General features: G+C 41.4%; 1 protein-coding gene across 1 annotated transcript in view; it reads right to left on the bottom strand.

The window, feature by feature from the left end:
- Positions 1-6,699: 6,699 nt before the first annotated feature.
- The window catches only part of ass1 (argininosuccinate synthase 1), a 30,158-nt gene continuing 9,857 nt past the window's right edge, over positions 6,700-27,000 (bottom strand). Inside the window, exons 9-15 of the mRNA XM_049603877.1 lie at positions 21,426-21,516; positions 17,432-17,516; positions 16,617-16,681; positions 12,957-13,088; positions 10,765-10,921; positions 7,296-7,361; positions 6,700-7,128 (exon numbers count right to left, since the gene is read on the bottom strand). Of these exons, the coding sequence (XP_049459834.1) occupies positions 7,080-7,128; positions 7,296-7,361; positions 10,765-10,921; positions 12,957-13,088; positions 16,617-16,681; positions 17,432-17,516; positions 21,426-21,516 (645 nt within the window). The 3' untranslated portion in view covers positions 6,700-7,079. The remainder of the gene's footprint in view (positions 7,129-7,295; positions 7,362-10,764; positions 10,922-12,956; positions 13,089-16,616; positions 16,682-17,431; positions 17,517-21,425; positions 21,517-27,000) is intronic.

Here is a 27,000-nt window from a genome sequence, read left to right as displayed (position 1 = left end):
CCAGCCACATGAACCTGAATCACAGCCAGCCATATACTGTATACATAGGCTCACAGAGTTGCTGCTGACTAAGACCAAATAATCAAAAAGCACTTGCATTACATTAGAGCCTGTGCTATGTGGTGAGACTAAAAAAGAAGTTACCTTTCAGGAAACTGGGTAGGAGTGAACTTACAGTAAAGCTGTGTTCATATGGAATCAAGCAGATGGTAAATGGCAAAGCAGACATCATTTTAGTGGACGAGAGCAGGATGGTAAAATTAGGTAAGGCCAGCAGAAAATACTGGTAATGATAGTTAAAATATGACTTTATGCCATTTTCTGTGACCAAATTTGCAACCGGATGTTGCATAGTTCCTTAGCACAAGGTGAAAACATGGGCGATCTGGACAATTAAGAGACATTATTAGAATAATTACATAAAATATAAGCCTAGCTTAGCATAAAGACTGGAAACAGGTGGAGACCGCTAGCCTGGTTCTGTCCAAAGGTAACAAAATCCATCAGTGAACACCTCTAAAGTTCAGTAATTAACATCTCACATCTTATTGTTTAATCTGTACAAAGACAGATCTGCTGGTTGCCTGGGAAACATTCCAGGAAGTCCCTGCTTTCGGCCAAGAAATTGTCCAGCACATAAACTTCTCTGAAACCATAACTTCTTTATGCACTTTGTTTTTCATATGGAGATAACAAATAAGATCTGATATGTTTATTTGTGAGATTTTGAGGTGCTGGTAGGAGTATTTTGCAACCTTTTCCCGTTTCCAGTTCTTGTGCTAAACTAAGCTAACAAGCTACTATTAGCTTAATTGGCAGGTAGTTTTATATTTACTGTATAAGGGGCGACAGTAGTTCAGTCCATAGGGACTTGGCTTGGCTGGAGGGTCGCTGGTTCAAGTCCCCATACGGACCAAGTATGAAATGTGGAGCTGGAGAGGTGCCAGTTCGCCTCCTGGGCACTGCTGAGGCACTGAACCCCCAGCTGCTCGGGGTGCCTGTCAACGTCAGCCCGCTCGCATTGACATCTCTCCATTTAATGCATGTATAGGTCCTGTTTGTGTAAGTGTGTGTATTTCAGGCCTGTGTGTGTATGACAACAGAGTGAAAAGATTGGGTCCCCCCTCAGGATTAATAAAGTATATCTTCTTCTTCTTCTATAAACATGAGAGTGGTATCAATCTGCTCATCTAGCTCTCAGCATGAAAGCAAGTGAGCATATTTCACAAGATCTCAAATCCATTAAGCGTCCCAATTGAAGATGGAAAAAATTAGCAACCTACAACTCAACATAACCACAAATTCAGCTACTTGAGCAACTGTAACGGGGTAACTTAATCCAGCATTGAAAAAGGTTATCGATTCTTGTTAGCCCCACAGAGCCTGCAGACTCCTGTCTGGTCAATGTCCGTGGGTAGTTGAGCTACATTTCGTTGTAACAGGAGACAGGAAAGTCCTCACACTCATTAACCCTTTTAGTTGGACAACACTGAGCAGCAGGCAAAATATTTCTATTTTTCCATCAATATTTCATCACCGGCTCAGGCCAAACAAAGCCAGGGGCTTTGACCGTAATGGTCCCATCTGTCTATAGATCTTAAGGACATCAGTGTATGGGTGTCCTTTGACACCAGAAAATAGGCTTCGACATCACAGGAAAAACACTCACAGGATCCATGGATGTTAGCTCGCCTGGAAGGCAAAGTGTATCCTGCTTTATTCGGATGGTTCCTCACAGATGGCCTCTTCATGTTGGAGCTGGAGATCAAGTTTCAAAAGTATGAATGAAGTGGACATTTCAGCTATTAGGACAAATCAGCTCTGTTCAAGTGCATCAATTACATTTATACCCAAGAACAGATCAGAGCCACAGAATTAATTAACAAATTAATACAACTAAGGGCTGCTGGAAATGTCATCTCCTCTCTCAGCTGATTCCCAGTTGTCCGGGTTCACTCAGAATCACTTTCACAATCCTAATTTAGTCAGCGACCACATTAAGAAGAGTTTGTTTCACCTGCCGCACATACCTGACACTTAGTTCAGAGAATATGAGCCGATCATCATCTGATTATTACTATTTATCTGACTCTATCTCTTGCTCCTCATGGATATAAACAGTATGAATATAAATAATGTATTAGTAGTAAGCCAACAATATTGGTATGGTATCCTGGCCTCTAAATCGCTCATTGTTTTTTAGCAGTGAGAGAGTGACCTCATCATCTCTGCCAGGCCCATTAGCTTTCTGCACAAACCACAGGGGACTCGTCCATTAACCCCTTACCTGCTAAGTAAAGTAGCATTAAGTGAAATGTTCAGAAACAAGGAAGAACTGACAGTTTATTGTGATATCACTGCACGGATAAAGTATGATGTGATAGTGGTTATAGCGAAAAAGTGAAAAAGAAACAGGGACGATATGAACAGGAAAAGTCCAGTGATCTGATAAGTGGATTTAGATTTAAATTAAAATGTTCAAAGAATTTTCTATAAACAAGTGTAGAGTGGAGACAGACGGACATTACAATAGAGCCCTGATACAACTCACTGGGCTCAGGTTATACAAACCCAAGTGAAGGAGACCCACTTCGGCCTCTAATTGGTTGTAATTAACCCCCCATGGTCATTGTTCTTGTCTCATTGTGTTTAAAGAGGAGAGGTCAGTGAACATGGGAGCCTTTTACACACAGACAGGTATCTTAAGAGCACAGATTGAATGACCATGGAATATTCTGACGGGTAAAGACACACTGATATGTTTTGTTTAGGTAATTCTTTCTTTTTGTCCCCAGAAATGAACGATTTCCGAGTCTGAACTACATGCTCTATTATCCCTCGGTTATGAATGCAAGGTCATCAGGCTAAAATCACTGTTGTTTTTTAGTTTCTGAGACAAATACTACACTAATAATTCTTAATGGCAAGGCAGCAATCTTTAAGTTTTTGAATCACAACATGCATTAAATTACAAACAAGCAAGCAAAAACAAAATAAAACACATACTTACCACATAAGTGAGTTTAAAACAGTGATTTAGGAGCAGATAGTGAAGTGGCAAGCCAGGAAGTTAATATCAGAAATAAAAAGTATTCACTCAACAACTGTAAGATTAAATTTCCACTAGTTATAGATAATTTTTCAGCATTAATACACACACATTTTGAGTTACCAGACTGTGAAAATCACTTTGGCTTACCTCCTGGAAAAGGCCTGTGAAGGATCCAGCCTACAATCCAAGTACTGTTGTATATTTTTTTAATCTACAGCTGTTATCTGGATAAATTAGTGTGTGAACCTTTTATGAATAACTTATTAACACTTATACCTTTAGACTTGATGACTTATGACAAAGTGAGAAACCCAGGTACTTTTATGAATAGATAACAAATGGTTTAAAGTGAATTTTAATCAAATAAACCTATTTAATTAACGTAAAACTTGACTTTACTACCAACACTGCACCCATAGTTTGCACATATCAAAATGTACAATCACCAGTTGTCACTCATGTGCAATATTAGTACAAACTTAACTGTGCAATATCTTTTCTTCCTGTGTCCAATAATGTGAATTCATCCATTCATCTATTTTTTATCATATCTTTTTATTTTTTGTTATTTATTTATTTGTTTTACTGGTGCTTCTTGTTGGAAGTTTTTGCTGCTGTAACGATCCAAGTTTCCCCACTGCCAGACCAGTAAAGGATTAACCTATTTTATCTTAAAAACAATGTGCCTCATTAAAAAAAGACACATCTTAAAATCAAGTGTCTCACTTTCTTGTTCTCCCAAATTAATCATCTATTTCCAGCATGGCTGCCCGCTCATCGCCAGCGGGCCTTTGCACTTCATCTCAAGAGGTCATAGACCCCGATCCTGAACAATAGCCTCCTTTGTACATGTGCTGTTGGAGAGTGACAAGGACTTGAAGGTTAGTCGACCTGGACTCCCGAGGAGACATGGTTGCACAGGAGTGTCCATTAGGGCTCGGTCCTGTGATGCCGCCGACTTTCATGTTGCGCTATTGTTACAAGGCTCTCCCCTGAGAGGTGGACACAGAGTGGGTAATGAGGGGTAATTGGTCCAGGGTCAAGGATGATTAATTCCCTTGGTCAGGTGTCAGCTAGTTTTCATACCTGGCTGGCTGGGGAGACAGGTAGGAGGGAGGGGAAGGTGGATGGAATATGAGACGTGGTAGATGAGTGGGTAAGTGGATGTGTGTCCAGGCGCGCACACACATGCACAGCAAGGACTGTGCTTAAATAAAACTAAGCCCAGAGTGGACATCACTACGGAAACTATATTCCTAAAACCAAAGCACACACATTGTGTAAGACAGCTATCACATCAGTAAAAATTTCCCGGGATCATATCTTTCCAGAAACCAAGTTGAAAGGTCACCACGATCCTCCCCCTCCAACCACTGAAGCCAGATTGAGATTGATAGCTGTCCCCATCCCTCCTACCTCCCCTTCAGCTTGACTGACTAATCTGAATACCTCTCCATCCATCCCTTCATTCTAACCGGGCAATTTTGGACACTGATTATCTTGCAACCTGTGTGTGCACGACAGTAAATGCAGGGGCTGGCTGGTAATTGACCAGGCAAAGACTGAGACGCCTGCCGTGTAATTGAGCGGGGGCTGAGGGGCTCTTGCAGGACTGAAAGGGTCCGAGGATCCCTCATTGCCCATTAGACCTGGCAGGGGGTCTCCTGTGCCTGTGGACTCCACCTTGAGGCACACCGTACCCAGCACTTCAATGCGGGACTGACATCTTTCAGTGGTGGGGATTGGGGAGTGGTGTGCAGAGAAACAGCTGCTCTGTCCTACAGACTGAAGGGTGATATAGAGTGACGCAAACTGTAGCATAAAGGGGACAGCAAAAATACTTTGTACACTTAATGTGCAAACATCAAACATATCTTTGTCCTCTTTGAAATTGCTATTGTAGATACACTGAACTTGGCAAGAAAACCATTTGTTTGAGGATTAAATAGATATAAACTGCATCTTCAAAACTTTCTGTCAAGAGTTTTGACTTCATTTAAGTGTTAATAAACATTTGAATTATTGTGGCATTAATCTCTGAATAATTGACGGTCGTGATGGAGCAGTTCTCACAACATGGCTATTTATGACTGGAAATTTGAGGAATAGTTTGCTTCTGTGTTTTCTTGCTTAGAGTTTGACGAGAAAGTCAATTCTACTCTCACATCTGCACACTGAATATGAAGCTAGGGCCAGGGCTCCATTAACCTGGTTTAGCATAAAGACTGGAAATGGGAACACAGCCAACCTGGCTCTGTTTAAAGGTAACAAAATCTGCCAGCAATCTTAAAGCTCACTTACTAACACTTTATATTTCATTTGTTTGTATGATGGTTAAGGGTGCAGTTTTTCGTGACTGATAAATGTGCAGTTTGGCCCTCTAGTGTCTGAGCTCATTCATCACTTATTTGTGTGGCCATCATGTAATTGTTCATGTAATTGTGATTTTGCTATTTTCAATTGAAAAAAAATCTAAGATTAAAAAGATTTTCTTGCTTGCTGTTGTATGCATAAAGGTCCAGTGTGGGTGTAGGATTTAGTGGATAACGGTCTAGCGGTGAGGTTACAGAACTTCTCCCATGATCAACCACGTAGAACAATGTGAAAATGGGGAAGGGGAAGGCAATATTGTGGGCCAGTGTTTGATTTGTTGCCTCAGGACAACTGTAGGACTACATGGCAGACTCGGTGGAAAATTACCTTATGTGGATATAAACGCCAATTCTGAGCTAATGAAAACACAATGATACTTCTTTTCAGGGGATTTAAAACTATCAAAAACATAGGTATGAATATTATACTCCATTTCTGCCAATAGATGTCCCTAAATCCTACAACCTGGACCTTTAAAGCCTTAAATGCATCCGTATGGGTTACATACTTCTTCATATTGACAATTTGGGGTTTTAAAATAATTTTTTGGGCAGGAAAGGGGTAACAGAAAGAAAGAAGAGGACACACAGCAAAGGGCTGCAGGTTGGAATCCAATCCAGTCCAAGGACTTAGCTGTCATGAGGCTCACACACTACCAGGTGAACTGAAAGTCTCCACAACAAATGATTTTTAATTCAGGGACAAAATGGGAGACTCAGAAAATAGAGTGCATCCATGTGCATCCATACCAGATTTTTCTATTTAGTTAAAAAGGGTAATAATGAATGACACAATCCACTAATCTTTGTCTTTAAAATGCTTCTTTCTCTTCCCTGTGTTCTCTCAGCCTGGCGACCCCATGCAGTGCAGAGAAATATACATATGTGGCCCATTGGTTTTCCTTCCATCTGACTTGTGCCATTTGAGCTCAGAAATGGCCTCATCACTTCTGCTCCAGTGGCTATCAGCGAGCCACCATGTGGACTTTCTGCTGTGCCAAACTCATGCACTGCCACAGCTTCATCTACATATTGTAAATATGATCCAGTGTCCTCGCTGCCCTGAAATCTTCACGGGGCAGTGACTGTACAACCCTGAGAGTTAAACAGGCAGGCACTAATAAATAGGCTGCCTGCCAAAGGCATGGACTATTAATCACTAACACATTCATACTGACAGGGGCTGATGTGTATCTCCACAGTGTTTGCTTGTAAACTCATGATAAATGCCAATTTTTTGTGTATTGAATTCAGAAAAGAGCTGAGGAAGAAAAATACAATTCACTCCATTTAATTTCTGAAACAGAGAATCTAATCAAAATATTTGCGATCGAGCACTGTCCTATGCCAAGAATGAGAAAAGATCAGGAAATAATATACTAAGAATTACAAACTACTAAAATGCTCACCCACAGCATAGCAAACAATCATTTGTACACCTGATTCAAACTGTACCTGGCATGGACATTTCACAGATTTTTCTTCCTCCACTCTTCACCACCTAAGAAATATCACAGTTTTACAGGAAGAGCATGGGGTGCTTGCTAGTGTGCTACATACCCTGAATATAACGAACAGCAGACATTAAGGCAAAAACTTAAAACACTGCAGAGAGAGGAGTGAAGAAAGAAAGATGGTTCACAGGAGTGCAACAGCTAGTTCTTGGCGCTGGAGAAGCCCTGCAGACGATGATGTTCCCTTAACCTGTGGGGGCAAACAAGAAGGACAAAGAATAAGATGGAGGTTTAAGTGTAGGTACAAAGGCTGTGCATGTGGACAAGGTTACTTTTAATAGGCATTTTTAACTGTTTTGATGTCAAATTCAAGGTGAATACTCAAATGATACCCAGCCTTCTTTAAGAGATGCTAACCTGACAGCATTAATCCTGATGAATCCAGAGGCATCACATGGGTCGTAGTCTCCCTGCACGTCCATGCTGGAGTGAGAAAAAGCCAAGAAACATCCAGGTGAGTCGACACAAATCTTATCAACCATCATAGCTCAAGAGCAACCAAGACCTGAGGGAAAAAGTTACAGGATGTGCTGCTAACAAAATGATTGAAATGTTTGGTATCATTGCAGTAAACATATGAGACATGGAGCCTCATCAACTACTGGGATAACTGACTCATTGATAATCTGCTCTTTTGAAATAATGTTGCTATTGATTTTCCTCTGAATGCTCCTCTTTAGCATTGTTTGTGCTGAATAACAGAGAATCGATATGGGAGAATGAAAACACACTCAGGTACACAAGCACATAACAGACGCACATAACCCATTTTAAAACAATCCCATCATATCAACTCTGAGCTAAGTGTCGAGATGATTTTCTAATCTGATGTTTCTGTCTTCCGGTTTATCTGCTTCTTATAAAAAGACGTGAATCTATAACTTGTGCCACTGCGTGTTCTCTGTTGTTGAGGCTGGTGTCTCGTCTTAGTGTGTGCGTCTCACAAAGAGTGTCCGTGCGCTGTGTAATTACAGCAGTTTCTACCTGCAGTGCTTAATACACTCCCTCACTGAGTCCTCTCCTCTCTGCGACACCCCCAACTCCCAATGTACAGCTTGCACTCATTCTTCAAAAGCACTTAGCAAAAGAGGAAATTGCCAACAAATGATAGGATAAACACTATAAAAAGAAAGACCGACAACTAAATCATCAACTCTCAATACAGGCTCCCTACCCGGCACCTGAACACCATTATGAGTGAGTGGCTTTAAAGAATATGTGTGTGTGTGTGTGTGTGTGTGTGTGTGTGTGTGTGTGTGTGTGAGTGTGAGTGTGTGTACAAGCATGTGATATTTTGTGTATTCCTTTAAGAAACCCTGCAGTCTAATTGAGAGTGGAAGCCAGCGGACAGCAAGGAGGGTGACATTTCTGTCTCAGATGGGTGCGGTGACGGGCTGTATTACCACTGTGTTAATGACGCCGTTTACTGTTGCCCGTGGAGAGCCAACAGGATGTCAGCGGGGGTTTCATGCCTAATCTGGTGTGTATGTGTGTGTGTGTGTGTGTGTGTGTGTGTGTGTGTGTATCTATGTGATTGTGGCAGGTTGTCATGAAGAAGTGACAAATAAGTGTGTGTATGTGTGTGTGTGTGGAGACTGCAGCTTCCAGGTGTATCACTGTCAGGTACAGTACATTCATATAAAAAAAGAAAAACACAATAAACTCCTTTACAGGGCTGCACATTAATTGAAATATTGTCTGAATCGCAATATGGCCTAGTGCAATATCCAAATCACAGGAGCAGCATTTTTTTTTTTTTTTTGATAAAGGTAAAATGTCTTACAACATGCCATTATAAATGAAGCACTGTGGTGCTACAGAAATACCTGGCTCAAAAATCATGCAACAAGCGCAAGGGAACAAGCTTGTTTGGTACAGACCCCAGCAAAAAACACATCATTATCATTGTTATATTTTTTCAGTAAAAAATGACATGGAAAAAAAACACGAATCATAACACAATTGCAGTATCTGTCAGAATAATTGCAATATGATTTTTTTTTTTGCGTTTTGTGCAGCCCTACTCCTTTATCAATAAAAGTGAACAAAAAAATTACACGATTTGTACCGTAGCTGCTTACCACCACCTGTAATAATATATTCTTATGTGTTATTCATATATGTTTTGATACAGAGGAGCAATAAATCTTACAAATGCTGCATTTTATGTACATTTATTTTTGTTTTGTTTTTGAGCATTCATGCCTTTATCAGACTTTTTATTGATTAATTCATATTAAATATATTTCTGATTTATTTGTGGCTTTATTCATAGTTCTTGTTAATAAATAAAAAAGCATTTCCAATCAAGATATGTAGAGTTATTGTCACCTTTGATATCAAAATGAATTGTTAAAATCCCTGCCAAAAATCTCAATTACAACAAATATTGGTGTTGGTCAGGCTCCAGCTGGCACAACATGCATACACATTGTTTATGCATGTAGAGCTGAAACCTGAAAGCTGAAAACAAAGTATTCTGACAAATTGATCAGTCTTTTCAGTCATTTTTCAGGTACTCATACCAAGCACGGAAAAATATTTGGTGGTACCAGCTTCTTAAATGTGAGGTTTGATTTTTTTTTGTTGTGATAAACTGAGAATCGTTTGGGTTTAGACTGTTGGTAGGTTAAAATAAGTAATGTGCACGTCATGTTTGACTCTACCAGTCTCAATGGGCATTTATCACTATTTTCTGATATTACATAGTAAAAACTATTTGTCAATACATTGAGTAAAAAACTGCAGATATGTGTATGTAAGGCTATATCAGATATGTGTGGTTACTTGAACATACCCACTGCCCAGCCAATCACAGCTGAGTGTTCTCTGTAGTTGCATGTCACCATGTGTGACTACATAGTTTGATGCTGCAACACAACACCTCGGTCACACTCATGTCGTCCCAGGAAGGAAATGTGTCTCTACAAGGTCAGGTGTTAAATGAGAACACAAGCCTTCATCGGTGACAGTTTCTTAGCAACTGACTGGGTGAAAGATGGATGAGTTGCCATTTATCTTGAGAGTGACTCAGCTGTTTAGTTATTAAATGTTTTATTGGAAGAAGAATACTCATAAAAACTGAGACAAAGCAATATGATAATAAAGAGACTGAATGAACACATGGTCCGAGTACAGTTTGATCTATATTTATCTCTCTCTTACACGGGTCACAATATACACTCAGCGTATTGATTTTTTCCTAAGCTTTTTTCACTTGCCAAACCAGTCAGATATTGAATGCTGTTAAATCTTGACCTGCTTAACTAGCATGACACCCAGGTACATCCCTCTTAAAAGCCTGGTGAAATCACTTCTCTCCTCTGGCTGAAAACGCCATTAGCTCTCTGACTCTAGGGTACAACTGGAGTGTGTGTGACTGAAGTGGAGATGGAGAGGCATATGGAGGGGTTTTTACTTTGGTCAGTGCTGAGCCTGCCCACAGGGCATCAGGGTTCAGCCTCCTGAACAAACCCACTGTTAGTGCAGCTAAGAGGCCATGGGGGTGCAGCAGGGGGGGTTGGGGTCGGGTCTGCCCTCCAGGATCTGAGCTTGACACTTCTCTGATGTCTTTGTGAGGCAGGGTCGGTTTAGTATGCTGATGTGGGGGTCATAAGAGAACTTGGGCAAGCTGACCTAACAACAGGCAGACTGGTGAACATGTGGAATATCTGCACCATGCCCAGAGCAGCCAAACACAGCTGTCAAGTCAGAACAAGTGCGCTTTGATTCGCTGACACATGGCTCCTTCTGTTTTGTAAGCACACCCACACATATATACACACACACACACACACACACACACTTTTATTCTGTCCTCATTTACCTGACCAGCTCTTCATTGTAAAGGGACTTGGGTGACTCTCGTCCCAGGATGTAGACCTGACCCTTGAAGACAGAGAGCTGGACTTTGCCCTCCACATTCTCCTGGGACTTGGCAATGCAGTGTCGCACAAAATCGCACTCTGGACTGTACCAGAAACCTGAGGGGGCAGGAAAACAGCAACATATTAACAAAAGGTGTGGATCTAAAGGTTTGTTTTAGATTTTATTGTTTTGTCCATATCCATTATTATCATGAAGGTTTTATATTGGACAATAGCACAAAAACAATATGGAAAGTGGAGAAAGACACTCCTCCTCTGTTAATCCTCCATTAGCAGCAGGGTGCACAGGGGTGTGTGTGATGCCACACTTCCCTCTTTTTTCATGAGCTAAAACTCTCTCTGTGCTCTGGTCTCATTTCTGTTCCAGGTGAAGTTCATACACCCCTTTCTTTTGTCCCATCGCGCTGACCTGGCCCGTCAATCTCTGAGACAGATGGGCGAGGGAAGTGTCTGTATACGTTCAGAGGTCAGACACGCCTCACTCAGCAGGGGTCCTCCTCTCATCAGCGGCTGACCTCCACCTCATCGTCTGGCCATGTTCAAAGACACAATCCGTCCCAGTTTTTATTGTCGCTGGACTGGCACAAGGTGTCTGACGCGACAATTGTTCACCCAGCTTAGTTTAAATTGAACTATTTTTTTATTCCATCTTTATGTTAGTTCTGTCTTTTTGTTGCTGCAAGCGTCTCTGTATGCGGGTTATTTGGGGAGATCTCAGTAATTATTATTTTTTATTAGTGATTAATCAATTATTTACTCTATTGAGTTTAAAGATTATGACAAATATCCTCATTGTGCGATTTTCTTTTGTTCTATTCAACAATTAACTAACCACCATTCAAACGCTTGCTGCAACTGTACTGCAGTACCCCTAATTGTTGCAAATTATCTCATGAAAATTTGCTTGGGTAAAAAGTGACGTATTAATGCAAAGCAGATGTAGAACAGGTGGATTGTTAACATAAGCCCCGCTGCCAGCCGTCTGCTATCTTTCTGCAGAATTATTAATGATTTAAACCCACAATGGGTTTAATCTCTGCCCTGCTTCTGAAGGTAGCACCTTTATATGTGTGTGTGTGTGTGTGTGTGTGTGTGTGTGTGTGTGTGTGTGTGTGTGTGCGTGTGTGTGTTTGCTTGCTGTCTCTGGAGGGTATAACTGAAGAGGCCTAGTAGTCGGTCTCTAATGGCACTGATCCTATTATGTGGATGAAGGTGCAGGGGACTGAAGACTGAGCAGAAGGGATGATTAAGACACCTGAGCCAAGAAAAGCTCACACACACGCACACGCAAACATGCTGAACACACGGGGATGTAGGTACACATGACTTAAAGCTCTACTGACACTGGATTTTTGAAGACAATAGGGATATTGATAACCAGAAGTTTTTTTTTTTTTAAATCAGACAGAAATATATTTTTTTACATAATCACATAACATAAACAAGCAATCCTAATACAGGTCCATTATTTATTTATTCAGTTTTTAAACTGTAATGGATAGATACCAAGATACCTCAGTAATTTGTTAATTTGTTAGCATGTACTGGTCATTAGTAGCCTCACCTTTCCTGAAATCAATATACGGCAAGCCTGGCTTTGACATATTATGACTAAGCACTATGGATACTTGTGATAAGTCGATTAGCCGTTGCTACCATTGCTGGTTGGCATGAGAAATACTAGTTGGTTAAACTTATTATTAAAACTGTTACTATTTTACTAAAGATTTATTTTCCTAAAGAGTATTGTTTGTAAAAAATTTCATTTGTTAACTTCTTTAGTGAGTTGTTGTCACGTTTTCAAGGATAATGTGCAATGTTTAACGCACAGTGGAAAGTGCCACATATTTCAGCGGCATTTAAAATACAATTTGATTACTGAAATATGTGATCAATGTATTTAAATGGCTCTTAAACTATATATAATCTTTTTCTGGGCAGTGTTTAACGCCACAGATAAAATTGTGCCCAATTATGACTGTTTTCTGAATGTTTTCTTGGTTTAAACTCCTATTTTAACATCAGGGAAATAGTCGAGAGCATTATGCCTGGAAGTAAAAGGGAGTGAAATACAATTCATATAAAAATAAGTGAAACTATCTATTTAAGATTATTTATTTTAGGGACTTACCGTTGTAGACAAGTTCAGAGAACTTGATACCCAGGCCCTGCTTGATCCGACGTACTTCTTTGTCCATGGTGAAGGTCTCAATGTCTAAATGGGCCTTCAACAGAATTGTGCCTCCTGGGGTTTCATATATCCCTGACAAACAAAGAGAAAAAGAATGAATATTTGCACAAAACAACAGCAGACAAGCAAGTTCTTGAACAGGAATACAGATAAGGGGATGCATGCACTTATTAGCCTGTATAATTTGTCAAATATTCAACATAAGATCTTGTCATTCTCATTATTTTATATACTCTACAACCTTGTTGAGGCCCAAATGATATAAATTGTGGCAAAAATACTGATAGTACACAAAATTTCCCCCGAAACCATCCCTTAATTTTATCACAACTATCATTATCATCATCCAAGGCCATTCATAGGAGCATAAACTACAAGCCTGGTTCATCTGAACTAACTACCAGCAGCTCTATTAGCCATCAGCTGTCTGACAGACAGGCCTTCACAGTGCTCACAAAACATGGATGAGCCTGTCCTGGGTAAATGACAGGGTAGGAGGCCCCTGCCAGCCTGGAGCCTGGACCAGGGCTCTGCCTACCCTGCAATTTACCCCCTCTGGACAGAGAGGGAGGGGTGAAGGGAGAAAAGATGAGGTAGGTGACAGGAGAAATGAAGCTGTCACTCAAACGTCAGCTAAAACAAAAGGAGGGCAGGGAAAATGCTGCCAGACAGATTTGACAACGGAAATGAAAGCTTTATCAATGACATCCATTTCTGTGAGAGCTGAAATTGTGGAAAACTGAGTGTTGTTTCTCCTGTCCAATTCATGGGTCCACACATCATCTGTCAATCTGAATGATAGTCATGCTTTTTTGATTCGAGTTACACTGCCAAGCTGCCAAACAGATATTTCACTATAGCCAACACCAGGCTACCAAATTTCACAATTTATGCGGTTTCTCCTAACTCCAAAAACTCTTTTCTGAGATTTAACAGATGAACGCCATTTAATCTCTTTCAATCTGGTGACCAGTGGAGCTCAAATCTGGACGACCCTACATACTCCAGCACCATTCCTGATCTGAAAATGGAGAAGCACTTACTTTGTGCTGGCGGCCAAAAACAGAGCTTAGCAATGCTGCTAATTGTCTAAAGCCTCAAAAGATTTCCACCTGAGCTCGAACGGCTTGTGGCTCTTTGGTGATCCAGGGCCACGGAGGGCACGTAGGGACATTTCCGCTGGCTCTATCAGATAAATAAGTTAAAACTGCCCTCCAACTCAACTTGGCTTAAGTGCTCCGAGAGAGAGCTAGCTTATCAGAGAGGGGCAAACAATGAAATGCTATCTGGGTAAGCTCCGACAGTGGCAGTTTAGTTAAGCTGAAAGAGACAACACCCCCAGTGGTTTTTGAGGTTTTAATCTTTTATACGGTTACTGCAGGTATGCTAACCATGCTGCAGGCCTGAAGGGGCTCAGGACAGGAATTAATTCTTCCTGAGGTGATCCACTTTAACCCTTTGGGCAAACTGTTAGTCTAACATAAACAGGCAACACATGTAAATAAAAGTAGATAACTATCTTAAAGGTCCAGTGTGTACGATTTAGGGGGCATATATTGGCAGAAATATAATAAAAAGGTGTGTTTTCTTTAGTGTATAATTACCTGAAAACAAGAATCTTCATCTTTTCGTTACCTTAGAATGAGTTGTTTATATCTACATAGGAAGCAGGGCCTCCTTTATAGAGTGTGCCATGTTGCACCTCTATGTTTCTACAGAAGCCAAGAACAGGCAAACCAACACTGGCTCTAATTAGGGACATTCGCATTTTTGTGTCTTCCCATCAGCCAGTGTAGTTAGCAGCCCCTCTGCGATGAGCAGCATTTGAAAAATTAAGAGTTTTTAACATGAAACTCCTTCATTCAGTGTTTAAACTGGTTTCAATCACCGAAAGGGAGAGACCTCTGTGTATACTTCGGCTCCCAGTAAAACCCCCTGAACGTCTGGATCTTAAGTCATCAAAGAAAAATGGTGAGCACATAGTTGCAGGTGTTGAGCTAGCAACCATCTTTACTTATTGTTTTTACCAGTTTAAATCACCATGTACCTTTGTTTTTTGAGAGGGAGACACATCTACAGATAATTCAGCTCCTGGTAAAAACCTCCTGCACAATGAACACTGAAGGAATTCTAACCAGGAGAAGTTTCAGATGGTTGTAAACTAAAATCCTCAGTGTTAAATGCCACAAAAGCCCCCTAAATCTTACACTCTGCTCATTTGAGATGGATCTAAAATCACAGTGGGTGTATTTAAATGTGGAGCTGTTTGCTGTTTAGTGAAGGAACATTTCTGTACAAATGAAGTCAATAAATAGAAGCATAAAAATAAACAAGTAAATATATTAAAAGTGTTTTTTAAGCTTTTGACAACATTTATTTCAGTGCCACTGTCTTGGTGTTTGAACAGCAGTAAGGACTGGACAAGAAGAAGCCTGTTCATTATCAAAAGACACAGCCATTTCCGACTGCCTTTGATAGGTGCACCTCAGCTAACACCATCACCGATGCACGGGTCAGAGGCCTGACAGCACCGTGACAGATGTTAGTCTGGCACACAGGCTGCTGAATGTTTTGTAGCATGGTGACAACATTCTTGACAAACCATTTCAATCCCCTGCACCTCCCTGACCCCACACAAATAAATATGACCCAACACAAATAGGTATGACATGTGCCTATTCAAGCCCTCCCATCATCTATTGTGCTAACGCGACTGCCAGTCCAGAGGAGACCAACATGTACACTTGATGGTAGTTATTCAACCACTTGGACACCTTGTGCTCCACCTCTTCCTATTGCTTCAGTGGAGGAAAAAGCTTTGATCTTTTGTTCAGTCGAGGGGAGAGAAAAGTGGGCTTCCCATTTTCCAATTTCTACCTGCCATGTTGCGCCACAGCTACAAGTCTGTTGGCCAGTCAATTTGCCAATCAGAGCACATATGGGGGAGAGGGAGTGTGTGTCCATGTGTGTATGTGTGTGCATCACACAAGGCCAGGACAGCTCACTACCCTTGTACGTATATTAGCTGTGGTAACACATGTAGAGACCAACAAAGGAGCTTTTCAAGTTGCCCACTGATACCAAAGACAGAGACAAAAACATCCCTGTGTGACTGCACGTGCACATATTATGTGATTGACTGTGTATTTGTGTGTATCCAGCGAGGCGTGGGTGCCGTTATCTCGTTGACGGTGTGTGTGTTTTCTGCATGTGTGTGCATGCATAAGAGAATGGAAATAACTTCAGTGTCTATGATTCCAGGTGAACCAGAGGAAAACATTTCCTTTGAGGAGAGTGTGTTTGTCATCCAGCCCACTTTTACGGAAGCGGAATAGCAAGTGTGACAAAAAGCACTCATGTAAAATAACTGCAAATTGCATGAAAGCCCTGGATACTGAAAAGAAAGCTTTTGAATGGATGTAAAATTAAAATACCGAGACGTGTTTCACAGTAAGTGCAAATATGTCCATCTCACTGCATTTACAGTGTATATCACTGTTTGTGTAAGTGAGGAAGCCTTTCAGACTAATTTGGCAGAGACAGAAAAAAAATGTCATAACCAACGCAAATGAAAATAAAATATAACTTTTAATCCCTTACCTCGGGACTTCATGCCAATGAAACGGTTCTCAACGATGTCAATCCGGCCCACGCCGTGCTTTCCACTGAGAGAAGGACAAAGAGAGCCAGACAACTTTAAGTGGACTCACACTCACATTAATTGCACCTTAAATTAGACAAGCCTACATAAGAAGCCTTGAGGATTATGTAAGTTCCTAAATGCCCTGCAAGTCAAAAACATGATTATTTCCAATAAATGAAAAGACTGAAAAAATACGACACAGCAGTCAGAAAAGAATTCACACCCTCGTTACAATATTTCTCCTCAAGATATTTCCGCAGACAAAGATAAAGATAAAAACTATTTTAGTTTCCCAGCAGTGGAAATTAATTTCACATCATTAATTCAGATTCACAAATGTTACAACCTAGTTTGTGATGCATGAAACGAAGAAGCAGCATTAACTTTAAATGATGCCTCATAAACTCAACAATATGTAAAAATGACGACAATATCCCGAAAAAAAAAATCCTCATCAGCAACACACTCAAAGTTCAAGAGATGGAAAGAGATTTTTTTTCAGTCAGCTCTCCTTCAGTACTTTTCATTTATTCAGACAATTGGAAAGCAGAGAGGGAGACAGAGTGGAGGAGACGCAGGAGGGAAAACTCTGGTGGGATTTGATCCCAGGCCAGCAGCAACAGACACACATCATTCCAGAGGCGGTGAACTTAACCACTGCTCCACCTCTGAGGACACTCACACAGTATTCTGATTGTCGTTCCTTACACTGGATATCTAACAAATCATACATGGAAGGTAAAAGGGCTTTCAGTAAATGCCAAATGCTTACCCGATCTCATTGAGGTATGAGAAGATATCCAGTGGTACGTTCTTGGATATGCCTCCTTTCTCATTGGTTACCTTTATAGGCACTCCTGTAGGGAAAATGATTTCTTAAATTATATCACACACCACCATATAAATAACATTAATATTTGTTAATCTTTGATTTAAAGGACTTTTAATGTACCTGTGACCCAGCTGGTGCTGTCAAATAGTGTTACATTCAAAATTATGCAATGTCACAATCTGCAATGCATTTTTATGTTTGAGATTCAAAAACTTAAACAGCAATTAATGCAACATTTTCTCCATAGACTGATAGAAAAAAAGATGCATCCCCCCAAAAAATAAACAACAACAAAAACTGCAGCAAAGCAGACAGCTCTTAAATTGTACCCTATACTGCTCATTTACTAAAACATATTACACAAAAGTTTGCATTTCTCACATCGCTGTCAGTGACATGCTTAACTTCAATTTAAATTATTTTTTGGTACGTGATATCTTTCACTTTGTTGGCACCTAATGTGGGGAAAAAAAGCCTTCCAGTCACAATTACTGCACTGTTTGTGCAAGTTAAGTCACTGTACATTTCTACGAAAAATACACACATTAAGTATTGAACACACCACAGGAAAACGGCTGTTAGCTGGATAAGAGTAAAGAAAGAAAGGAAAATTGATACAGCACAGCAGGCCAGTGTTTGTGTATGAGAATTAACTGCAAAATTACATCGGTAACACTTATTCTTGAAAATGCTCTCTCTCACTTCCTCTACCGTAACGTTTGATGATGTTGTTTCTGATTGCCTTTGTTGTTGCCAAAGTAATTATATCAGTCATTCAGAAATACAGCCTTTAAACACAACACTGTATTGCAAAAACAGTCATTTTGAATGTTTATAGGAAAAACAAATTGCGCCTGTGTGAATTTGTATGGTATCACTCACTGCTACAACAAAAAGCAAATGTGATAGTCACACAACAGTCTGACATTACCTGCCAGATGTGTTTTTCACCAAGATCAGAGAATCATTTAATGAATCGCCCAGAACAATGAGTAAAAATGTAACCTTTAGACAGTTTATCAACACTTTTTGGAAATGGCTTCTCAAAAATGAATGAAAAAAATCATTTCAACTGACAAAATTGTCAAAACCCCCCCCCAAAAAAACAGCAAAGAGTTGATCAAATCTGCTGACAAGCGCTCATTATCTCAGTGGCTGAAATCAATAGTCGTCAGCTAAAAGTAAAAACCATTACAAAAGGAGGTGGTGAGAAGGGCTAATAAATTCAAAGGCCCTGCTCGTTTGAAAGCTGTGAAATCGTGGGCAGGCCTTTTCCTAATTCAATTACACACGCAGCTTTGTTACCCATACTCTCTTTGGTGCTGGGATTTTTTTGTGCCACTGAGTGTTTGTGTGTTCATGCGCATGTGCAGGAGACAAAACCAGTTGCAGATTCATCATTGCCGATCTCCTTATTACTATGTCTCTAACACACACGCACACACACGCACACACACACACACACACACACACACACGGTTCTTCTTAAAAATAACACCCACGCTCACTCCACACACTTCCTCTCTAAAGCCACTTAAACCAAGTACACATCAATCACTGTCATGGACCTTCTCATTCATGGCCTTCAATGAGCAACACGGGCCAAAGGTGGAGGCGAGGAAACAAACATGAGACATGGGTGTGTGTCCGTGTGTATGTTGGGAAGGGAATATAACCATTTGCGGGCAACACAAGGGGTCGAATTGAGAAAAGATCTGCTGATATTCACGTTCAGTCCTATACATCCTTTAGCATGCTTGCAGTTGGAGAGAGGAGCAGCACTTCTGTTCGCCTTTCAACCAGCGTTTACAAAAGCCTTGATAGGAATGACACGTGAAGGACTTGACAAATTTTTTTAGACAAGGGCTTTGTTAATGGCCCATTCTCATATCGCGGGAATGGTGGTGGCTCCCATGGAAGAAGAAAAAAGTACCTCCCAGAGCAGGAGAGGGCAGTATGGATGGCGCATTATTAAAACCAGCCCCCTCCCAGATACCTAATAATTAGATTAAAAGTTCAAATAAATTAAGTATCTGAACGTGGGAGTGTAGGGGCTGGCCTTTCGTCCCTGTGCTCTCTTTTTTCCCTCGCTCTCTCCATCATGCGGGTTCTATCATTCACTGAGGGGTCTTTTTCTCGCCGTGATCCTTTTCTTCAGTTTTTTGCAGCCTAACAGTGCAGACAATGGGAGCACAGACACAGTTGTAGGAAAAATTACTGCTTTACATTTTTCCTCTCTGTCTCTTTTTCCTCTCCACTCCTTTGGCATGAAAGGAGGGAGGGATGATTTTTTTTTCTTAAAAAAGGGAGAGAATTGGGGAATGGAGTGTTTGACGGGGAAAAAGGTTCCTGTCGTTAAATATTCTTTTTTAATCAGTGAGAAAACTTTGGTGAGAAAGGCAGGGATGAAAAGGTGGGAGGGGGAATGAAATGAAACATTCTTGTGCTGATCTTGTGCTCAGAGGGAGGAGTAGGCTCGGGCCTTTGTGTGGACAACTAAAACAGCTTTTGTCATAGGGTGCTCAATAAAGGCACAGAGAATATGTGTGAAAATGGAGCGCAGACCTGCAAAGAACCCGCGAAACCAGACTAGGCTTTACTCCTGCATAAAGCATATCTCATCTCCAGCTGAAGTGACACCAACCTACTTGTTTTATAGTTTAACATTTTCTTTGGGGAAAACTGGTAACACTTTACCAGTTTCCCAAAGAAAATGCTCTGGATACCATTTCAGTGCAGATACATGTTGACTACTACATGGCATTTTAATTAGCAGCTTTGGTGGTCACAAATATTCCCACCAAGTCTTCTGCCAACCTTCTGAACATCCCTTAAATCACTATAGCTCATAAAGATGCCCATGTGATCAGAGGAGCTAGTGTCTCTCAGCCGATTGATGTTAGTTCTCTGCAGCCTCCACTGGTGAGAAGGGATGATGGGACATCTGTGCCATTTGCCCCAGGCCTGGATGTTTCTTGCCATTCTGTCTTTATGCAAACATGTGACACTTTCCTCCATTCAGCCAGGCCCTCATGGCTATATATCTAATGAGCAGTTCACTGGCCCCTCAGGGCTTGGTGTATTAGCTGGACTTAATGCTTCCGGCCTGTGTGTGTGCCCCCAGGCCAAACATGGCAGCTTTGGACCAAGTAATGCTGTGAGAGGTTAAGGATAAGTCTGGGTGGTCAGGAATGGTGATAAAGTGCAACCGGGTCAGCGTGTGAGCTGTAGCCCTGCGGCTATAAACATCAATGTTAAGTAACATGAAGGGACGTGGACACTGAGTGAGGATGGACACTAGCTCTCACTGATGCAGAAGCTCAGAGCTGATGTCATTCAATACAAATCATGGGAACTAAGTGAAACTTATTTTCCTCTGTGTGTGTGTGTGTGTGTGTGCATGATGTACAACAGAAACTATTGCATCAACTACTGCATCATTTGCCCTAAACATAGATCAAGCTCAAATGCAAAGTTGCATTAAACAGACAAATAGCCAAATCAATTGTACGACTAGAAGCGCAGTTGGAGAGTGCAGACCTCCACCAAGGCCGTATGCCAGCAGTGCAATACGAAGGTTACCACTGATAATGCTGTCTTGACCCATTGTGGCAGGACAGTGATATCGTGGAAGCTTAACGCCCACCCTCCAGTTCTCCCCTACCTTGCCCCGGTGAGTGTGAGCGACCCCCATTAACACTTGTAGCTCTGTCAGCACTGTTTCCATGGTTAGCGCTGCACTGCTTTCTGCCACCATTTTAGCTAATCACCTCCATGCTTGCTTAATGAAAGTGAAAAAAAAAAATCTTGCATCCGCCCTGTGATTTGGATCTACTAATCCCAAATTCAATGGGTTCTTTCTTGGCCCATGCTACACCCTTTCACCCTTTCAAATGAAAGAGATCAACAGGTGACGCATACTGTGAACACAAACCGTTTCTGAACTCTATCTCCAGTACATCCGGGGTGTCGGGAGAATCTTCTGGGTTCTTGGTCATCAGGTACAGGTCAGCCGGAGCATGGCTCTGAAAAACACACAAAAACACTCACTCACTCTCTCTATTTCACACACTTTTATTCCCAATGATGAATAACCAGGACCTTCTGAGACCTCATCAAACAACGGTACCGCGGACAGGGGAGACAATTGTGTGAAATGATAAGGGACGACTCGAGACATGGCGGAGAGAAGAAAAGAGAGGATGAGGCATGAAAAAGGAGAAACCTGAAAATACCATCAGGAGTTGAGTGAAGACAAAAAGGAGAGAAAAAAAAATCAATGTTCCATTTTTCTCCTCTATTTGGTTTCATTTTCCCTGCGTGGCCCTTCACCACAGGGGAAGGTGGGGAAAGTGGGATGCAGCGAGAAGGAGAGTGGGAAAGGGCAAAGAATGAAATGACTCACATCCCCAAGAATAGTGAACACTTGACAAGTCAAAACACACCTGATACTATGACAGAACCTATTTGAGCGACACTATGTCCTCAATAATATTCTACCTGTCTGTAAGTATCTCAGATTTGTGAATTCTATCATGTGTCTGCGGTTCTTCCCTACTTGTCTCCACTTCCTTTAATCTTCCAGTTTTCCACTTTTGATTTTCTGAGTGACGTTTCCTTTCTATTTTATTTTCAAATGAAGAATTTTGCTAAATGGGCATCACACAACAGAGCCTCAAAGTCCACACCCTAAACCCACTAAAGTTGTCCTGGGTGACAGACGTTTGTCGTTTTTCCAGTTGGTGGGAGCAGGGAACGATTTCAGTAAGTCATGCTTGGGACCTAAAAGAGCGTGGCGGTCTGACGTGTCTGCCCAGCGATGTGGCCCTCCAACAATTACACAACATTAGGACAAGACGATGGCCAATGTCTCCTGAGCTGAGGCAAATTGCAGGGGGACTATGCAAAATAACTACTGGGTGCATTTAAATGGAAAGCTTTACCAGACACTAAATCATCATACAATAACTAATCGGCATCCGCTCGTCGCCTGTCAGGGAAGAGAAAACGAGCAGCGCAATCACTTTCCTTCCTTTTAACTAAACACCAAAATTGACTGGGAAGGCGCCCGTCTTCCTCTCCTTCATTTTCTGCCTCAGTGCCCTGAAAGATGCCAAATGAGAGCGAACAGGAGAGGGGCGAAATGACTACCTTAAAAAGCCCTTTGATGCATACTCTTTGAGGGGGGAAAGACGGACTGAATTTTAAATACTGGAGAAAGTGGACGGTTCCTGTGGTGTTATATGCTGTAAACCAGTGGTCGTCATTTTCAACCTTTAAATAGCACATATAAGCCATTTGCTGTAGGGGTTACTTACTTCCAGGAAAAGAGAGTTTGTTTATTACTTTAATGGTTTTTGACATGTCATGCACTGATTAAACAAGCAGCTCCAGATTTAGTCTTCTGCCAAAACAGATTGGTATACCTTTTTATTTTAGCTTTAGATAAATTAATATTTTGATTTCTGGTTTGGGATGAATTTTAATGAACCTCCTGAGTTTTCATATGAGAGTCTTAATTGCCTATTAACCAACAAAGTATTTAAAGCTTAACTGCACCATGGCTTAGAGAAAGGCCTCGTGCAAGAGCAATTTCCACCTGATGAATTAAAAACATACTTTCAAAAACGTATACAAATTCATTCTTCTGGTCGAGGACTGCTTAAAAACTCATGCATGCTCCAACCACAAGAGCTCAAACTTACTATTGGACTACTGGATACAAAGAAAAAAGGAAAAGTAAAGGGAATAGGCTTGTTTCCAGTGAGCGAGAGATCAATGCATTTCAATTCAAACCCCCTGCAGGTGGACCTGTCCCAAAGCCATGGCCCTGAAAGAGTGGAAAAGGTAGAGACAGAGAAGGCGGGGGCAGGGGGTATTGGTGGGAAATGGGGCATGAAGCGCACCATCATGTAGCACAGAGCAGCTCCTTTGGCAGTCTTTGCTTCTGCCATATTGTTGTGCTAAACGTGGCCCATACAGCAAAGAAGAAGGCTGACGCATGAACTTAAAGCAAGTAAATTTCTATCTTTCCACATATTAGTTGCCTCATTGGTTTTCAATCGAAGCCAACAGAGCCAAAAGAGGCAGAGGTGGCAGGAGGGAGAGGGGGAGGAGAGGAGGGGAGAGTTGAGAGGGAGATAGAAAGAGAAGAGGATGGTAAAAACATCTTTGGCGCAATGGGTTGGAAATGACGCTTAAATCACCACGTTTCAAGTCTGTCCTTCTCTTTAAAATGCAAACATGGCAAATTGAGACAAGAATAAAACAATATACACGTGACGTGCTGGAGAGATGTTTACATTCTTAACACCGAGGATGTTTTGGTTAATGTTGGGGCCTCCGCTCAATTTAATGAAGACAACAGGCACTTCTACACGGAGGCAAAGCTATAGTGATGCCGAGATAGACACAAGGAGGGCTCGCTAAGTATTACAGGTCAGACCGATCAGACCTTGAGGGCGGCGAAGGCACATGACAAATGCTGACCTCTTTGCTTCAAAGCACACATTCACATGCACACATACACCTACAAGCCCACTTCCTTCCCCTACAGGCAGTCCTCTGTCCATCCATCTTTCCAGCCAGCCATGCGACCAGCAGAAAACAAGTTTTCATTTCCTCTAGGTGAGCAGAGGTTTGGTGTCACGCTCCTTTAGCCCTGGTCAACATGAGCAGTGGCCCATCAGTTCCCTGATCAAAGAGCGCAGTGGTCCTGAGGAAGCTCACTGACACAGGCTATAATTAAGACTGAGGTGATGTTTTAATGACTTAGGACGAGTGTCAGGCTGCCTCAGGCCGGGCCCTGACTGCTTATGTGTGGAGGGACAGAGACAGTCAGAGGAGGTAGTAAGGGAACTGCGGGGTGTGGAGACATCTAGCAATTGGCATTTTGCTGATAAATCTGATGAATACCACAACATGAGAAATGCAGCATATTTCACAGTAATAAAAATCTGACGTAATTTTGCCAACTACAGGAGGGTAAAGTTAAAAAAGTTAAAATCTTTGTTGACAGTATTAAAATTCTACATTTATAGATTAGTTAACCTGATAGAAATGTCATTGATTGCTAATCCTGCGTATTAAATCAATCAATCACTGATCAAAATCCTGCAAATATAATACTGCCATAAAGCAGTTCTGCTCACTTTTTTGCAACATTGCCTATATCTATCAAACACAAGCAGAGGTATTGAAGGGATAGCATTTCAGGCATATCACCCAATAAAAGCAGAATCAAACGCAGGAGCATGATTTGTTCAACTTAACAACAATATCTATCTCAGTGCACTCAACAGGTGCATGCTAATAATATTAAATGTGACTGCATAAACATGATAACAGCTGAAGTTGCCCTGGGTGCACGTCTTCACACAGGTTAATGCTGCCAGATGGAGGTGAGTAAATAAAGAAGTCACCAGGCCACAGTGCTACAGGCAAGGTGGTTCGGGGTTATCAGGAAGGATACAGTTTTAATCATAGAGTAACCTGAACTCTGCTGACTCTTATCTACAGGAGAACATATGAGCGACCATTTGGACATTTTCTAATCTGACTGTGTTGAGCAGAGAGGGGCCTTTGTACAACATGTGGGGGGCGTTGTGGGGTTTGAATAGTTGAGGTCCGCCCTGAGCCTTTAGGGCTGTAACTGGAGGAGAGAGAGAGGCTGATACAGAGAGGAGATACTTAGAACAAGATGACCTTTCAGATGACCCCTTTGGGCCAATCAGAATCTGTCATGTTGGTTTGGGCATTGGGTGAGAAATTCACTTAGTTGCTATTATTTATATTTGTTTTATTTCCTGCTCTAAAGCTGTAGATGGTAACTTTTATATATTAACATATTTCATATTTGCTGAAACTGTTGCTATATCCATATGATCGTACATGAGCCAGATAATCTGTGGGAAAAAAATCATGTTCCTCATAGTGCTTCTAATGGCATTTGCAGGAATCCACCATGGATGAAGGAGAACAACCAATCAGAGCCGAGGAGTCTCTAACGCAGCTGTCACTCATGTTAATCACTGCTTGTTAACTGATCAAATATGAATCAAGATTCTGTTACTGTATTGCATCAATTTTTTTCAGAAACATATTTTAATGTACTGTTCAGCTGTAAAATGAAAAAGTTTGTCACCATGTTGAAAACAGTTGAGCAAAAACCAAACATCGCCCACCAGCTGGAGCAAACTTTCTCATTTAAAAGCTAAACAGTACACTAAAGGGCAGCAGTAGCTCAGCCTATAGGGACCTGGGTTAGGAACCAGAGGGTTGCCTATTCAAGTCCCTGTCTGGACCAAAATATGGAGCAATATGGCGGCCCCCTCACTCTGACATCTGTCTGTTTAATGCATGTATAGGTCCTGTTTGTGCATGTGTGTAATTCAGGCCTGTGTGTGACAACAGAGTGAAAAAATTGGATTTTTAATCAATGTTATCTTCTTTCTTCTAAAATATGTTTGCAAAAAAATTTGAGGTGAGAAATAGTCAATACAGTACCAAACATTGATTCATATTTGATCAGCGCTACATGCTTTGACAGACTGAACACAATTCACTGAGTGATTCACATGACTGACAGATGCGTTAGAGACTCCTCGGCTCTGATTGGTTGTTTTTTACTTCAGCTGCTGTGGACTCAGACAAATGCTATTAGAAGCACTACGAGGAAGTGGAGGAACATGATTTTTTCACAGCTGTTTCACTGAGTGGATGTAGTGACAGTCTCAACAAATATGACACAAAGTTATTTTAATAAAAGTTACCAACTGTAGCCTTAAATGGCATTTACATTAATGTTTAACCCAGGAATTATATTTAGATATTGTGATGTTGTTGTTGTTGGTGTTGTTGTTGTGATGTTTACTCTGACCTTTATTAACAAACATAGTTTGAAAAAGTCTAATTGCAAGAGGGGCCACAGGTTTAGGCTACTGAAAATTACTCAATAATCACAGCTTGTTCAAAGTTCAAGATATCATTTGGTGCCCTGGGTAATGTATTCAAATCCTTTTACCACTCTGGACCCCTGCACCATAAATATTTCATTGTATTTAATGCCATTAATCGATTCAATATTGGAGTAAATGGTCCAACACAAAACCCCTGAATGAAATCAGTTACACAATACTGTCATCATACATCGCTATGCTATTGAGCCGGTTCGCCTCATTCTTTTCAAAACATTTCTCCACAGGCCGACCACTAAAGAGGCAGCGGAGGGGTGGGAAAGGACAGAGAAAGAGAGTGAGAGATAGAGGTCTGTGAGTTACAGTGGCCCTGCCCCTGCATCTCCGCTCCAGCAGCGCGGGACCCCTCGCCTCCTTGTGACACCCCGTCCATTGGGGACTCATCTGTCTGGCGCACTGCCTTTGTACTTTACTGTTACTGGTGACATTTTGGTGTCACGGTGTCATGATGAAATGGCTCCCCTCCCACGTCGCAGCCCGCGGCGGCGCAACCAGTGGAACAATGAGGTCCCGAGGAGTTGGGGCTGGAACTCA

Source organism: Epinephelus fuscoguttatus, linkage group LG18 (assembly GCF_011397635.1).
Source record: "Epinephelus fuscoguttatus linkage group LG18, E.fuscoguttatus.final_Chr_v1".
NCBI classification, from domain to species: Eukaryota; Metazoa; Chordata; class Actinopteri; order Perciformes; family Serranidae; genus Epinephelus; species Epinephelus fuscoguttatus.
This window is presented reverse-complemented; position numbering and strand designations above follow the sequence as displayed.